Source organism: Sceloporus undulatus, chromosome 6, assembly GCF_019175285.1.
Source record: "Sceloporus undulatus isolate JIND9_A2432 ecotype Alabama chromosome 6, SceUnd_v1.1, whole genome shotgun sequence".
Classification (NCBI taxonomy): domain Eukaryota; kingdom Metazoa; phylum Chordata; class Lepidosauria; order Squamata; family Phrynosomatidae; genus Sceloporus; species Sceloporus undulatus.
The window spans coordinates 124,067,068-124,084,837 of NC_056527.1; the positions used below are offsets into that span (position 1 = coordinate 124,067,068).

The following is a 17,770-nucleotide window of genomic DNA, read 5'->3' on the forward strand; positions in this document are numbered from 1 at the left end:
TGCACACTACTTAGCATAGCATGCTAAATTGTCATGCAACTGATGTAATGCTCAGGGTGATCTCTTTAGCCACTAGATAGAAGGTGTGTGTGACTCAATGGTCTTCCAAGCAGGAAGAGAGACAAACAGCCAGGCAGACTTAGTGTTTTATTTGAAAAAATAAAATTGGAATCATAGATTACAAGAGCACTTACACTTATACGCACTTACAATTATAAGAGTTAGACTACTTCACTGAAGTTTTGATTATAAATGAGTATGGCAAAGACTACAACAGGGAAGTGCTTCTGCTGTAGGAAGGAAGACTGTCTTCCAGAAAAGCTTTCCATAAGAAATGGTATAAGTTTGCACTTCTATCACTAGCCTAATCCCATCCCCAATACATGATAAGCAGAGACAACCTCACTGCCTAAATGCAGTGAACATTAGCACAGGGAAACAGGTTTCATGCCTGTAACTTATGTTCAAGTAATTAGACATGACACAGAATACCTGTGGATTAGATCAAGACAATTATGTTGCCTTTTCTTGCTCCATGGCAGCTGTCCTCTAGACACATAAGAATTGTTGTCCAGTAGTATTAAATTTCACTACTTAATATGTATTCAGAGGGATCTTTGAGCACTTGTAAGACTCGCAGGAAAAGTTGGTAGCATAAGCTTTCATAGACTTAAGCTACCAACTTGTTTCTCTCAATGTGCTAAAAGATCCCTTTGCATACTGAGCCATGTCTTTGAATTCCACTAATGAGCCAGTGTGCTGCAGTGGTTTGAGCATTGGACTAAGACTCTGGAAACCAGGCTTCAAATCCTTGCTGGACAAGTCACATTCTCTCAGTCTCAGAGGAAGATAAAGGCAAACCCCCTCTGAACAAATCTTGCTAAGAAACTCCCAATATATGTTTGTCTTAGGGATGCCATAAGTCAGAAACAACTTGAAAGCACACAACAGCACTTCTGTTACAAAACGGTGTCCCTACTTTTAGACAACTTTGTTTTCATGGAGACATATATATTTGACTATGTTTCCAGGTCATAACAAAATGTCTCTTAACAGGCACAGAGGCTTAATTGTGACTAACTACCAGGAAACCTGCTCCCCTGTAAGTAGAGATTCCCCACCACCACCATACATACAAAGTTGAGAAACGCACCTTGGTCAATACATTGTGAAGGGAAGCAGCATTGATTAGTAGCTTGAGAATGATAACGTCTTGCTCATTTCCAGTGTTTCTGGGGGAGGCTTCAAGAGCCAGAGCCACAAATGGGGGTGATGAGGAACCAGCCATGTTGACTTTGATATAGACATTCAGTCTCTGGAGGGCTGTTGTAGATTGACTCCTGTGGAATAGCATCTCTGCAAAAGATTCAGAGTCAGAGGATCAAGTCTTTAGAAGGTTGGAAACAAAAGGAGATTTCCACACCTTCAGCAGCTTGTTGATTTTCTGGGGTACAGGTCAGTCATCAGCCACAATGGAAAGGGCCCTCAGTTCATTCAGCTTGGCTTCATTCTCCTTCTCCCGCTGCTCATCTGTCACGCCAGGCTCATCAATCTGTTCTGTTAGGTCGCCAAAGATTTTGTACATTTCAGTGTAGTACACAACCTAGTAGAAAAGAACCAGAGCCCTCCTGTTAGATTCATATACATTCACAAATGCCAAGTAGAAAGTTGTGACACACATTTTCCCTCTGTGTGTATGTGCCTTCAAGTCACCTGTCGACTAATGGTGACCCCATTAATTTTATAGGGTTTCTTGGGCAAAAAGTACTCAGGGCTGCGACTTTCAGCTGATCAATTGATTACGTCAACTGATTCAAAGTACTGTAAACTAAAAAGATGCACACAGTCTAAAAACCAAGAAGTATTTACAAAAACAGCAGGCAGCAAGCACCATCTTAAGGAACTCCCTCCTGTGTGCAACAGGTGAGGAAGTGCCTCTTAAAATGATGGCTTCTATGAGTGATGTATATCACAGAGAAAGTATGCTTTTTTTCCTAGTACTATTTCCTCAGATGTAGTTTCGCCTTTTAAACAAAATACAAAATTCCTACAAGGACTAACCAGCAAACAGCCAAGTAGGAACAAAAAGAGAGCTGATGGGAGTAGCCCTGCTTCTGAAGGTCTCTCTAGATAGATTTAGTCAATTAACTAATTAAGCAACTTAAGGAAACCAGCTAATTCCTTAATTATGGAATGGGATTGTGGATGGGGAGGAGTGAGAACACATGTCTGAATCAGGAGCATCCTTCTTCCTTTCCAGAAGTCAATGCAATGCTACCTGTATTCTCAGGGTTTTAATAGACCATTGCAGAGATGGCAAACAGTATAGAAACTGATGGAAGAAGGATCCTATTGTATCAAAGTAAACGGTCATGGTTTCCAGGCCTGAAGAAGAACTACCAGAAAACATGGGAGGCAATCCATGAATCTTAGAGGTTTAGGGGAAAACTTTAACTGCTTAGCTTCCAAGATCGGGGGGGGGGGGTTCCTCTGGTGCCTTTAAGGTATTTAGGCTTTTCACTTTGGCAGTGACAAAAAACCCCTCCTCCTACAGAATCCGTCCGTCTGCAGCAGCGGAGGCAGCAGAAGTGAGTCATGAACTCTAACCTTTCCTGCACAGAGTTGGAAGGAAGAGCAGCAACCAGCCAACTTTAAAACGGAGGAAGGGCAAGCATCGTGGGTCGGCCAAGCTTAACACTTTCCTTCTTGGGAACCCTTCACGGGCCGCCAAGCATTGATAGGATTTTCACAAATGCCGGCTAATCCTCCTGCCGCCCCCAGAAGATGGCTATTCTTATCGCCACGTTCTAGACGGAAGCCCAATGGGGCAGGTGCCTTCCCCTCAAGGTCAGGACATGGAAGTCAAGAAGAGCTGGGATTTCATGCTGGTGGATGCTTTCGCTCCTGCCTTAACCCACTAGTCCCAACTGCCTTGCAGTTACAACCCCTTTTATACACCATCACCATAGCAACAGATACTGATGGAGTCGGCCACCAGGAAACTAAGAATCCCAGCTTTTCCGTGACTGCTCCTTGTGCCCCTGCAATTCCTTATGCAGTGATATGGACTGCACGTCTCTTCACAACTTCCAGGGAAAGAAATGTTTGGTTAATCGGCTCAACATCCAACAAGTAACACAGCCTCATCTCCAAGCTTCACCTAAGCAGAAAGACACTGAACTAGGTTTTTTGCAAATGATGATGACTGCACAACCTGCAAACCGCTCCCTTTCCTGCCTTAATTCCCAGCTTCTATAGCAAGGCTGCCTTTATACTCCTGTTATGCCATCTACTGCTAAACCTAACCAGAGGTAATTGTCCTGCGACAAGTGGGCAGTCTGCTTTGGAAGCCTTGAAGATCCCCATTCACTTTTTGAGAGTTTGTTACAAAAGCCAGTAAAATGTGTGCTTCAATCATGCGTTTGGTCTGCTTGCACAAGAGTCTGGACAAAATAGATGTTTGGGCACGTCCCAGAATCCTCCAACCAGGATAATTACTGGGCCATGCAGGCTGGGGATTCTGGAAATGATAGTCCAAAAAATGATCATGCTTTGTCCACATTTTTTTCGTCTTGTTAAAACTAATTAAAAAAATCTGTGTCTAGTCATTACAAGGTAGAAGACTCTCTGGGAATCTATGAACTCCACCTTGAGTTCACCATAAAAGAAACACACTAATGTGATAAAAATACAGGAGCTGTGCCAGAATCTTGGTGTGACCATATCTTTGTCTTGCTGCTAAACCTCTGAATACCCCAAAAGCACCCATATAGGTAGGGAGGTCTGCTGTTCATAAAAACGTTCTTCCAAGAATGCCATCCAGCTCTGATAAAGGAAGTCCTGACAACTATTCCTCTACAATGGGTTAAATAACGTGACCCTATAGATAGTGTTGGACTGTAAGTCCCAGCAGCCCAAAGTGGTATAGCCAGTGGTGAAGAATGCTTGGAGTTGCAGTCCTCCAGCCTCCAGAGTGATGCTTGATACCCATGTTCTACAGCACAGGGATCACAAGGAAGACAGTAGTAATGATAGTACACTAAACCAACAAGCCTATCCTATGGCACAAGACATGACAGAAATGATGCAAACAGTATTTGCTAGCATGCACACAGGCCTCCAGTTCGAGAGGTCTCTCTGTGGAGCTGTGGCACTTCCAAACAAATCTCATCACTTTTAAGAGCAAGTGGTTTAAGTAGATATCTACACCATCTCCATGGAGACAGCTTCTCCTCCTCCTCCTCCTCTGGGTGCACTGGCTCTTTGTTTTGAGTGGACGAAGGTTCCTTCTCGTGGGAACACCTACATTGCAACAGATCTCCAAATACTTCCTCCCTGCACCTGGGCCTAGCCTACTAACACCGGGAGCGGGAGTAGTGGGCACTATCAGCGAGGCAAATATCCAGAGCGCTGAGATCTGTAGCACTGCTTTCCCTTTTAAGCAGCAGGTAGCAGGGCTGCGCTTTCTGGTGATTCAGCAGGACTGCTGCTTTGCACAGTGACTAATGAAATCAAATTGGCAAGTGCAGAACAACCAAAATAGGAAGAGCCGAATCACTGAGGGCTGAGTGGGCAAGGCTCATGCAGTGACATTAAACTGCTCAGTTCCAAGGAACATGGGGAGGGGGGCTCTCATGTTACAGACCATATTAGTCAACACCGGTGCCACTTTACTTATACTGCCCACCTCTCCAAAAGCTCCACAGACAGTCGCCCCCGCCCCCATATTTCCTGAACCTGGCGCCGGGAGCCTGTTATCTGAGCCATGAACCCTAAAGTTGGGGACAATGCTATTAACACTTTGTTTAGCAGGCAGTCTCTCGCTGCACCAATGCATGGGAACAAGCCCCACAGTTCCCACAGGCCTCTCACCTGCCTGTTCAATACAGTAGGCCCTCCGTATCTATGGATTCAACAATCCATGGTTTGCAAAAATTACAACTATACATACATTCCAATAGACAAACCTTGATTTTGACATTTTATATAAGGGATGTCGTTGCTTGTAATGAGACTTGAGCATCCATGAATTTTGATATCCAGGGGGGGTTCCTGGATCCAAACCACAGTGGATACCAAGGGGCCACTATTTCATATGGCTAGTAACAATAACCCTAAGTAAGGCACTGGGGATGTCACCTTTCCTCATGAGAAGAGAGTCCTTTCAGGTGTCTTAAATCGTAGAACTTCCCTTGAGTGCATGCACCAATGTGTAGAAGCAATGCATCAGAACATTATACGGACACAAGAAGCACTGAAAGCCAGTTGGATAGTGAATCCATTCTGGGTTTATTGCCAATGAGTCCTCCCTCTTCATATATATCCTGCTTTAATGTGCTTGTGAATGGGAACCTTGATCCTCTGAGAAGATGCCAACATAAGAAGCTCCTTTCGGTCGAGAGATTTCCCTTGTATAGCTCTTCCTTGAGAGCTCAGCCGATGCCTATTTTATATTGTTTTGGCACCAAGCAAAATTCTTTTTATTCTCTTGGGGCTTTCACACCTTTAAGGATTAAAAAAAACCCTTGCTGGTTTCATCCTGCTGTCTTTATGATTGCTACTTGTTGTATAAACCACCTTGATATCTGTATACCAACAGATGGTATATAAATCTGATCAATCAATCATTTTCCTTAAAAAAGGCTAGGGGACACTTTCTGGATTTTTCCTCTCAAACACCAAAATAACTTGGCTGGACCTACCATTAATAGTACTAGAACACAGCCTGTTAAGGAATGGGTAGTGCCTTCCTCTTTTTTCCTCCTCCACGTTGTTATTAGTTACTGTTGTTATTTAATACAACCGGCTCCACCGCAGAGCTAACCTTTAAGCATAGCAAACATACTGTGCTGCTCCCTTTTGGATTTTGAGTCAGTCATAACCAGAGGAGACCCAATGAAATGAGGCTCAGTTAAGTTTAAGGCATTAACTAGCTCCAAATTGGGTGGGATCCTGTTGATGGCACAGGCTGAGATCCTGCATGAGAGATCTAGCGCTACGATGTTGTAGGTACCTTTCACCTTGTGATCTGATCCTTGAAGCCCACCTCAAAAGCCAGCCAACTGCACTCAGTGATGGAGTTTTGTAGGGCTGGTGAATGAGGGACTGCAGGATGTCAACCAGCCCCCTCCTGTCAACAAGTAGTTACTTGCTGGTGGCAGGGAGCTGGTCACATTGTCTTGCAGCCCCCATTTACCAGCATTGCCAAACTCCAATGCTCACTACAGCTGAGTGGCTTTTAAGGTGGGTTCGGAGGGTGAGTTATAATCATGGCAAGAGGTGTCACAATCATAAATGTGACTAGGGAATATATGGAGTCATAAGTCTACCTTTAGCAGTTTGAAAACGTGCAAATGCTAATGCAAAGTATGACTTTGGTGGGAAGGTAACAGCATTCGGTGAAGTCATGCTGGACGCATGACCACCAGAGCATTTCTCGGACAACACTGGCTCTTCAGCTTAGAAACAGAGATGAGCACCAACCTCTACGGTCGGTTACAACTAGACAGTCATGTCAAGGGACCACCTTTACATTTACCTTTTTAAGTCTAACTTATGGTGTCATAACTAACAAAACAACAGCCATAGTGCATAAGCTCTTGTGTGCTATCCAAAATCTATCCCCAGGCAGTATAAATCCCTGCAGGGCACTGCTGTGGATATTTCATATTTGGAGGAAGGAGAGAAAGAGGACACACAAGTGCTACTGAGAACCGTTTGATCACCTCCCTTCCTCCCCAGCTCTTAAACAACTGTAGCACCATCCCACAGGACTTGACAGCTGCCTGGGACACAAAACTGATCCGAGATCTCAGCCCCTGATTTCCATAAGTCTGCTATAAGTGTGACTAAGAGTAGATCCAGCTCTATGGGCACAACAGGGACTGCTTGTCTGTACAGCCTAAGAAACATTTAATACATTTCTGGAGTCTGCTGGACAAAACCATAACTATCGCTAGCCCAATCTATTCTTAAGAACTACCTCTTAAATACAGTCAGCCTTCCATACCCACGGATTCTTTATCCACAGATTCAAGTACCCAAAGCTTGAAAATATTCCAAAAACATATACATTCCACAAGCAAACCTTGGCTTTGCTATTTTATATAAGGGTGACCATTTTACTCTCCACTGTATTTAATGGGATCTGAACATCCATGGCTTTTGGTATCCATGGAGGGTCTTGGAACCAAACCCCAGCGGAGACCAAGGGCCCAGTGTACCAACCACGCAGAAAGGAAATGGAAGCAACAATCCTTTTTCTTGCTCCCCAATGGCTGAAAAGCAAACAGGCCCAAGTCCATCTTAAGAGGGCAAAAGAAACCTCACCATTATGGACCATCTTCAGATTGGAAAGGTCATGCATCCTTTAAAGGTGGGGGATGGCACTGTCAAGATCAGCAGTAGTGCCAGAGCAAGTCCGCTGGAGGGCAGCATACTCCAAATAGTGCGCACTCTTTCCTCCCAATTAGGACCGTACATTATTGCAGAAAACTTTTAGCATCCACCAAATTTTTCAGGAAACAAGTCTGAAACACCGAACACACCCACATTCCAAGAGTGTTCTTTAAATTTGCTTCTGGAGTTCACAAGCAGAGCTCCCAACCCATTCTTCCATTAAGGTTTGACAGTAACCACCACTTTTGGTTATTGAGGCTAATTCTCCTATATCAGGGTGGCATGAAAGTTGTGCCCACCCTCTTGTCTACATCTCACCAACTTCTCTAGCATGTCATTTAATATCAAGCAAACAGCGACAACGTTTTCCCACCTAACGCTGGATATTTTGAACATTCACAACAGCAAGAGTTAAGAAAGTCTCTAAATTGTGGGGTGTGGATATCAAAGCAAAGCAGTGCGCTGAGAAATAAATGTTGCATTGAGGTTGCTAATGATATGCAACGTGGCTCTGACTCAGAATAAATTATGCATACTTTGCAGATATCTCCCAATCTGTATTCTTTATTCAAAAATCACTGTTTTAATCGTGTAGAATTTTGAATATTTCACTTTAAATAATTCATCATCATCACTGTGTCAAGAAAAGAGGCTGAAGTAAAGCATGGAAATAGGCTTAAGGAGAAGGAATGAGAAGATACTTATGCATGAAAATAAAATTTGGTTCTTAAATCATGGTTTGAGTGTTGGATTATGTAGACCAGGGTTTGATTCCCAGCTCAGCCAAGTAAACCCATTGGGTGACCCTGGGCAAGTTACAAGCTTTCAGCCTCAGGGGAAGGCAATGGCAAACCTCGGACAAATCTTGCCAAGAAAACCCTATGATAAGTTTGTCTTGGGATCGCCATACATCAGAAACGAAGCCACACAACACACACATACACACACACACACACCATGTTTAGCTTCCCCCCAAATCTTTAACATCAGTTTCAAGAGCCAGAAAATTGGTATTATTTTTATCATTAAAAGGGATGCTGTATCAATGACGATGATCCCACATTGCACACAAACCTCCCTGTGTATGGAAAGTGATCAGGCCTCTTTAGGCTTCAGAACAGAATAGATTTCATTCACGCTTTCATGAGACAGACTTCAGCTTACAAACTTATAACATACTCCTCAATATCACTCCAAAAAACCCCCACTAGAACTGTACAGCTTTACAGAACTTTACAACTCTGTGCAGCCCTCTCTTCAAAGCACTTCCCACTCTTACTACAAAAGTGAATCGCTTTGACATCTATAGCCTAACAAGAACTGCCTGCTTAAGGAGTGCAACAAGTATGAAAAAACCTAACTTCATCAAATAGGACAGCAGCACATCATTACTAAACATGACTTTATGCTAGCATACTATAATGGCACAGATTCAGGGTGTAGACAACTACAGGAATAATAAAATAGCACAGATCCAAGGTGTAGACAACCACTTCTGCTTACAGTAATATTGCAAACAAAACCTGTGTCCAGGAGCTTCAAAAAGAGGCTTGATGTACCTGCTGGATATATGCAACACACACATGCACATGAGACCTCTTAAACATTCAGAAAAGGAAAGAAATGGGTTTTTCTAAAGATGATAAGAACAAGGAAAGAAGGATGTGTTCTTCATAGGCCCCCATCAACAAGGGAGCACAAACTCTCCCCCTTTTATCTGTGTGTGGGAACTTCAAAGTCAATGACTGGGGAAATGTTTGATTCCAAAAATTCAGATGAAGCCTGTGGGTGGGCAGAAGTATTTAAGTGTTGGAACAGTATACTGAGTATTCATTGAGGGGGATGTTGCATCAGCTTTTGGCATCAGGTAGAGGAAGTGATCCAAGTAGTAAAAAGTTTCCCCACAATTCTTTACAAAGTCACAGCAAGGGTGGAAGGGGAGTGCCCTCCAGATGCTGTTGCACTCTATCCCAAAAGAGCATACTGTATATGATTCTCAGCTCCATTTTATGCCAATCACTACCCAGGATGGGTATGCAAAGGGTCAGTATGGAAAGAGATCTTTGAGACAAACTCTGTGAAAGATGTTGTAGCATGAGTTTTCCCAGACTTGGTCTACTTCCACAGATGACTGGGGGGTTGAGCAGATGGGCATGAAAGAGTGGCCCAAGTCCACTTTGGCCAGAAGTGGACCAGAAGTGGTCCAGAACCCCGCTGACCGCATGGCATTCTCCCCAGGCAGGCCGTGAATGCTGGGGCTGACTGGCTCTGGCAGAAGTTGGTTTATCCTGGCTCCTTTTTGCTCCGCTCTGGACTGGAGCATGGCATTGGCACAGCTTCTGGTTGGCTTTGAAGGCATGTGTCATCTAAATGCCATGCCTCCAAAGAGTCTGGAAGCCGCTTCATTTTGACTATCCCTCTCACTCTCAAGTCTACAAAAGCTCATGTTACAACTTCTTTTGCACACTTAAGTCTCAAAGGTGCTTGCGCATTGATATTCCAGACTCAGCATGGTCTCTGAATTCTAACCCCTTGGATGGAAAGTTACCATATTATCACATTCTCCACCAAAACATTTCTATTGTTTTTATAAGGAAAAAACATTCCCTCCCCCAATGCACTCAACATTTCTAGACATTTTACATCTCTATAGTTACATGGCATTGTGGGTTTTCTGCACAGGAAAGGCCTAAGAGACTTTGGGCCTTGTCAAAAAACCCACTTTCCAGGTATATAGTTTCTTTTCTGGGTTCTGTTCCTCCTGAGGTGGAGTGCTATTTAAAAATATAATTTCCCCATCACCAGTTATTTATGCAATGCTATGTGGGAAGAAGTTGGGAGAAGAGTAACACAGAAAAGAGTCATCGCTTTGCTTCAACTATGTGATTAAATCCATACATGTGCAATTGCAGCTGCTGGTGAAAAGCAACTTTACACTAAGTTTTCCTCCCAATTGGGAATGTTGAGTGAAAATGTAGTACGGCAGAGCAGCCTGAATCCGTTTGTGACTGGATCAGCCTTTTGGTTTGTACTTATCTAGCGACTGTTTCCCACAATTCAGGAGTGTTGGAACAATCCCTGGGAACACTCATAAATATATGTGTTATGTAAAAAGTCAATAATTACGCAACTGCAATGCTGAAGGGAGGGACATTTTGAGTAGCTCATTAAATGACCATCACATTCTTGTCACTCATAGTTTTCAATTGCTAAGCAAAACCAGAGAATTTGGAGGATCCTCTCAGCCTCAGAGGAAAGCAAGGAGAAACCCTCTCAGAACAAATTCTTCCAAGAATGGTTGTTGTTGCTGTAAACTGCCATTATCGATTGTCCACTTATGGTGACCCTACGAATGAGAGACCTCCAAGTCACGTATCATCAACAGCCCTGCTCAGGTTTGCAAACTCAGGGCAGCCATGGCTTCCTTGACTGAGTCTATCCATCTACAATGCAGTCTTCCTCTTTTCTTACTGCCTTCCACCTTAGCAAGCATTACTGTCTTTTCTAGTGAGCCATGTCTTCTCATGATGTGTCCGAAGTACAACAGTCTCAATTCTGTCATTTTGGCTTTTAAGGAGAGTTCCAGCCTGATTTGCTCTAGGACCCATTTATTTGTCTTTTAGCAGTGCACAGTATCCATAGAACCATTCTTCAGCAACACATTCCTAATGAACTGATTTTCTTCCTATGTAGCTCTTCAGTGTATTGTTTCCATCATCTTTTTATTTGTCCTTGGTACTTGGCAATGTAATGTGTTCTTCTGCTGGCTGTAGAGCATCCCACTCTTGGGTTTAAAACTGACTTTTAGGTCAAGATCCTTAATATGCTACAGCCAGCTATTTGTGCACATGCTAAATATGTGTAGATGCGGAGATATGGGAACAATCTCACCTTTGGATATAGAATGGTTGACAACCAGAGAGAAGACCTTTTGAGATGTGACTACAGAGCTGCCTCTGAAGAGAGATTTGGGTGCAGTTTATGATCTTTCTTTCAGACCTTTAACCCTATTCCCTCTTGTGTATTTAGGCATTTTGCAGTTTAGTTTGAGATATGGATCAAAATTGATATCACTAACTCCACACCAAACTGATCCATACAGTGTAGTGATTAAATTGTCTAATATGCCACTTTGAATTCATACTATTTTGGCACAACCATGTCTTCTCTTATTCTGATGGTAGCTGGCATTTTTGTGATGTTCTGATTATTTTTATGGTATTTCATTATTCAGCCTAGAATGCCATTTGGCAGAGAAACAACACATATTGTTTTGAAAGAAACAAAACTGAACAAATTAAGCCCAGCTTCTCACATTTCCTCTAAGGGTGGGGATGGGTGAGTCCAGAGGAAGGGATAATGGAGCTATGGATGGAGAAGAGAAAGAAATGGTGGTGTGGAGGAGAAAGGACCTTGATCCATATGTAAGCAATTATTTCATTCTTGTTGTGGGAAGGCATTTTTAAAAGGCAGCAACAACTTGGATAATAAAAAATTGTGCCAAACAGCCTTACTTTTATATTAGACAACAAAAAGCAGATGAACTGCCACTGTCCTGGCCTCAGAGAGGGAGAAGAGGAGGCAGGCACAGCTCCATCATTCCTGGGCCTAGAAGGAAATGAAAAGCCCTCTCACCTGGCACTGCCCTGGCACACACATACATGCACACAGGTTTCCTCTGACACTGACAGCAACTAAATATGGCATTCAGCCCTCAATGACAGCCCTGCTAGTTTACGATGCATGCAGGAAAAAAGCAATTTCTGGTATGGCAGAAAGAAGGGAGACAACAAGTTGCCCTGAGTCATACCTGAGCCCGGATTAGAGATTCAAAACTTGGCTTGAAGTAATCAATCCGGCTGCTGTAGAATTTGGGCATCTCTTCCAGAAGCTGCTTGTTTTTGGCCTCAAAGTCCTCCTTCACTGGTCTCAGTTCTTCCCGTGCCTGAGAGAAAAGGAGGAACACAAAATGTCAGCCTTCTCCAATAGTTGCTGTTGTTAACTGCCATCAAATCGGACTTGACTCATAGCAACCGTGTGGATAAGACAAGCTCCAAGTTAAACCCCGACACATGAAGTGGCACCCAAGACATTTTAGGAGCACTTAGAGCAATGGTGGGCATCATGTGGCCCTCCAGAGGTTTTGGATTGCAATCCCCAGAATTCCTCACCCCAGGCTTTGTTGGCTATGTTGCTGGAATGTGAAGTCCAGGAGTATCTGGTCAGCTGCACAGTTGCTACCTCTGACTCAAAGTGAAGATATATGTAGTTATGGTCACATATCTGATTCTTTTCATTTCCATGTGAAAGTTGCACTTTTGGAGCCTCTGACAATGTTTTTCATTGCTAAAATCTTTCAATTACCACTGAATATGTTTTCTTTTCTAATATCCATTTATCTCACCTGTCCTCATTTTGGCACCATTTCCCTGTTGCCACTGGGTTATGGCTTCTTTCAGCGGGATCCCAGACATTCAGGGATCACACGGTAAATATGTCGCAGGCCAACCAGATCTAAGATTAATGCTGATTTCAGATGGAGACCAATGCTTCCTAACTAGTGTTATGAGTGTTCCAAGCCAATTAGGGCTATGAGAGTAAGGAAAGCCTGTTCATGCCCATCCTGTCTTAGGAAAACACATTCACCCTTCTCACAGTGCTACTGCAGACAAGTCTTTTCTCTCTGTGTGTATCTTCAAATACTGATGGAAATGCCTGTAAATATTGTGTACCCTCCTCCACCTTTTTTCTCTAGGAAAAAACCCTTCCTGCTTAGTCATCAGGACAAAGCAGTGTGCACTGCCACATCCTTCAATTTATGCATGCATAAGTGGCATTCTAAGCTTCTTTACTACTAAGCTCCAAGTCTCTTTTCTTAATGTCAATATGATAATTCTTCAACACAATGCACAATTGATAGAGTTATACAAATTTTGTATTCTTCAGTTCTGTCAAGTCAATCTGTTAGAGGCTACACACACACACACACACACACACACACACACACACACACACAAATGTTAACAGCATTATATTCAGAGCTGCTCCATCATTTAAGTGGCAAGCTTTTTGCAACTGATACACCAGAGCTGCTTCCAGGAAAGATAAAATGTGAAGAGGAGGCATGTTTCTTTAAGCACTACGGAACTGCACACAGCTTCCCCAGAGTTATGTCCACTGAGTATTTAGGGGTGTATACCCACCTGTTGCATATTTGTTGCTGGATAAAGCAATGCAGAGGCACCAAATGCAACTGCCACATAAAGTGTGAAGCAGCCCTCAGTGACTCCTCTGTGATTCCTTTCAGAACACTTTCTTTCTTAAAAAACCAAATACAGTTCTTTGTACAACTAAAGATAACCCAGAGATCTACCTTCTACTTGCTCCTATTCGAAGACTTCACAGTGCTACTCTTGGGATTCTGCTAACTCTCACATATACTTACATCTCTGCAAAAAGCTTCTATGGTAACCATAAAAAATTACCACATATCAGGGAACTCTCCAATTTTTCTCTGACAGTCAAGTTATGAATGCCCTCATCTTTGGCTCAGTACCTGGTGGAGCTTGGTTAGGATGGGCCCTGTCTTCTCCTTCTCTTCATATTTTTCCACCTTGGATTGCAGTCGCTTGTAATCCTGCAAGGCTTGTTCACGGCGCTTCACTGCCATATTCAGGCTGGGGAAAACACTGCTAAATCTGAAAAGAGATTTTTAAAAAAATGACAATTATAGTGTTGTCAGTATGCCCAGTCCATGGAGCTTAAGTATGCAAGAAACAGAAGCTGGATGCTTTGAACTTCTGTTTAACTGGAGGCCAGTTAAGTTTTCCCCAATGACTCCTACCCTTGCTGTTATCTCTGTAACAACTTCGCGTGTGAGGTTAGGCTAGAACAGTACTTCTCGGGATATGTGACATGGAGGACAGGCAATGGTGTGTCAAGGCTCAGCACCATATTTGTGTCAACAATTGTTTCTTTCATCCTTGGAAACCCTCCAAGGCCTGGCAGCCAATGGCCTGGGCAATGGGACTGGTATTTTGAGTAGCACTGGGCTAGAACACAATGTGTGAGGCACAGCCGCTTAGCAATCCTTGCGAGTGAGCAAGGAAACCAAGACTGCCAGGTCTAACACTATACAGCACACTGGTTTTTAACAAAACTGAGACAAATCCATTCTCTTCAGACCCGAAAAATCATATACAGCTTCCCTTGATCATGCTAACCTGGAAAACTTCCCTGATCATTTGGAAACTAAATTCACGCATCACCACACTTAGTGTATTTGCTGTACTACGATCTCCTAATATGATCCTGTCCACCACTGTATGATTCAAGATTCTTATCAACTACTAGGAGACTCCCATAAAAATGTTGCCAGATCTCCATACTGAGACACCTCTTTAACAGCTGGAATTCAAGATTTAAGGGCTACCCAGACTAGCATGGGAAGATCTGAGTGAAAAATAATAAAGGCTGATCGTTGTTTTGACCAATTAAGACAGAAATTCTATCTAGACAGATCTAGCCAAGCCAACCCAATCAGAAAATTATTTAGAGGTTGCTTACAATCCTTAACAATTTTGAACTATAAAGGGAGTATACAATTTAGTCTTGCATTATATATATAAAGGGCTGGCCTTAGAATGTTTGCTATGAACAAAAGAGAAGATTTCTCTCTTCTGTGGATCAAGAAAAGAATTCTGATTGCAGACAATTTTCACAAAGTGGAGGCACCGATCGCAACCGCTGTTAGTTTATCCAAAATAAAGAGTCTGTCACATCACCTAGCAAAGTGGTGCTTTGTTTGGGTCCTCAGGTGTTATCAGGAAGCAATTTACTTGATCCCCCAAAATTAGAGCTAATGGCCAGGAATTCTGAAAGTTGTCAAGAAAAACATAATGGAGGATAAAAGGTTGAGAACTCTTTACTCTAAGGTAATCTGGAAACAACATGGATCCATCAGCTATCCAGTGCAGGTCAATTTAACTGGACCAAAACCAGGTAAGGAGGCTGAGAATACTTGGGAAACCATAGTTCATCTAACTCCAGCCCCAGACATAAACCGAAATGGAAAGTGTCAACTCCCGTATCTTTTGCGTCAGAAAAATCTTAGGGATAGTTATGTGTTAACAGTCATGGTGGCAATGAGTCTGGAACCTCAATTGCTGAAAGGAGGCCTCAGTATGAACAGTGAATCTACCCTACCTAGGAGATATCAAAAACACCTCCAAAGCTACTTGTGTTACCGTGGGAGTCTTACCAGACAGTGGGGTAGCTGGCACATTAACAAAATCTACAACATGTCCCAAGACACCATCGCTCAACATAAATGGCATCTTGAAAGATGTGTCAAGGACAGGGAGAAGCAATCCTTGTGCATCACAGCAAAACGATCTACCTTCCCACTCTGGTCATCCACACAGTATGCAACTAGAACCCCCTGAATATACGGCTAATATTTGGAGAGTCATTTCCAGAATGCCTCCACCAGCATGGACAGTGGAAATGCTGGCTGAAGGATTCTGTAAGTTGTCAGCCAACAAAGCAATGCTTTCAGGCCCTGATCTGGATCAGGGCTGCAAGTACACATGCAAACATGTGCATAACTCTCCAACGCAAAGTCTTTCTAACTCAGGTCCCCATTATATACAAACAAGGTCAACTCCTTCTGTAGTATTACAAGTAACCATATTTCTTTAAAACAAAACAAAACCAAAACACAACTGACCTGAAAATAAACAGCAGCAGTAAAATGTTTAGTATGGTACTGACAAACTTACCAGGATCAGAAATTTTGGATAAGCTGTCTATAAACATCTGACCTGGTACAGTCAGCATCATAACTGTCAACTGAACAATGCTGCTCACTTTTAGCAAGGAAACTGGCCAATATTATTACTTCTCTGGTACAGTACTTGCTTGGAACCAGCATGGTGTAGTGGTTTGAGCATTGGACTATGACTCTCAAGACCATGATTTGAATCCTAGCTTGGCTATGTAAACCCACTGGGTGACCTTTGGCAAGTTACACTCTCTCAGCCTCAGAGGGTGGCAATGGCAAACCCTCTCTGAAGAAACGTGCCAAGAAAACCGTGTGATATGTTCACCTTAGGGTCGCCATCAGTTATAAACAACTTGAAGGCACACAACAACGAATACTTGCATGAAAGTCACATTAACTTTTCATTTCTCACTATTTCTATCCGCAAAGGAGGCTGAGCAAGATCCGACTTGATCAAAGGCCCCTGAGGAATACTTAATGCATCACATTTTCCCCCACATTGCCTGATCAGGGACCTCATAGATGGTGCCCTGATTGATCGATTATACGGAGCCAGAGGCAACCCTTCCAACTCCGACTGCAACTCTCAAGAGTACATTCATATCTTTAAAAAGTAATGTGAAAACAAAACTTACTTTTAAATTAATACTGCCCACACAGTGGCTCAGAAAGGGCAAGGACAGATTAAAGAATACACACACGCACAACATCCAGTCTAAATTCAAGTTTCACAAGGTGCCTCAATTACTAGCCAAGGAAGGATACTAGCTAAACCCAACATTACACTCCTTCATTAGCTTTGGCAGTATCTTTGCTGAGGTATCAAATAACTTAAAATTGCTAGTTTCGCACAAAACTAGTAAAAAATAGTTGCAAAGCTTCTACCTGCTCTGCAAGGGCCTCTACATTTATACCAACTATACGGTGAAATTTCTCTTGTCTTGTAACTTATCTTCTTCGTCGTCGTCTCTGTGATTCACACAAATGGAATATCTGCGCCTGCATCATTCGAAACCTCCTAGAGCATAAGAACCCTCCATGTGGATATCTAGCACGTTTCACCCCTAAACTCTCAGTTCTATTTCATCTGCCGCAACAGCATCACTGAAGGAACGAATGGTGAGCTACTGCTTCTCTTTTGGATTTTCTTTGGTGTTTAGCTTCTATCAGACTGTGTTTTGGATTGATTCTTCTGAATAATGATTTGGCTTTGTTCTGGACTCTTGTCTTTTGGCTTGACTTGGACTCTTCACTCAGTAATGTTCTTTCGCTTCACGGTTTGGTTATGCTAACCCAAGCTCAAGACTCTCTTGTAGGATCAAGCCCTGATGGCCTCTGACAAGTCCTTTGACTTGGGCTGTGGATCATTAGCATCTCAGATCTTCATAAGTCCTGACTGTCTCTGGCCCCTTGCTCTGGGTGGCGGTGAAAAGCTCTCTCCAGGACTCCAAAACCTGAATGCAGAAGGTGGCCCTCTTCCACAGCAGTTCCAGAAACCTGACTGCTAGAATTTAACCCCAAAGCCTTTCCTACTTTACCAAGAAGAAGAAAGTGGTCAAATTCAAACTATCAAGGGGATACCTGCTCAGC

At 42.9% G+C, this 17,770-nt stretch overlaps 1 protein-coding gene across 1 annotated transcript in view; it reads right to left on the reverse strand.

Moving 5' to 3' along the window:
- Positions 1 to 826: 826 nt before the first annotated feature.
- BIN3 (bridging integrator 3) overlaps positions 827 to 17,770 on the reverse strand; it is a 69,666-nt gene continuing 52,722 nt past the window's right edge. Inside the window, exons 7-9 of the mRNA XM_042471782.1 lie at positions 13,955 to 14,096; positions 12,209 to 12,343; positions 827 to 1,603 (exon numbers count right to left, since the gene is read on the reverse strand). Of these exons, the coding sequence (XP_042327716.1) occupies positions 1,457 to 1,603; positions 12,209 to 12,343; positions 13,955 to 14,096 (424 nt within the window). The 3' untranslated portion in view covers positions 827 to 1,456. The remainder of the gene's footprint in view (positions 1,604 to 12,208; positions 12,344 to 13,954; positions 14,097 to 17,770) is intronic.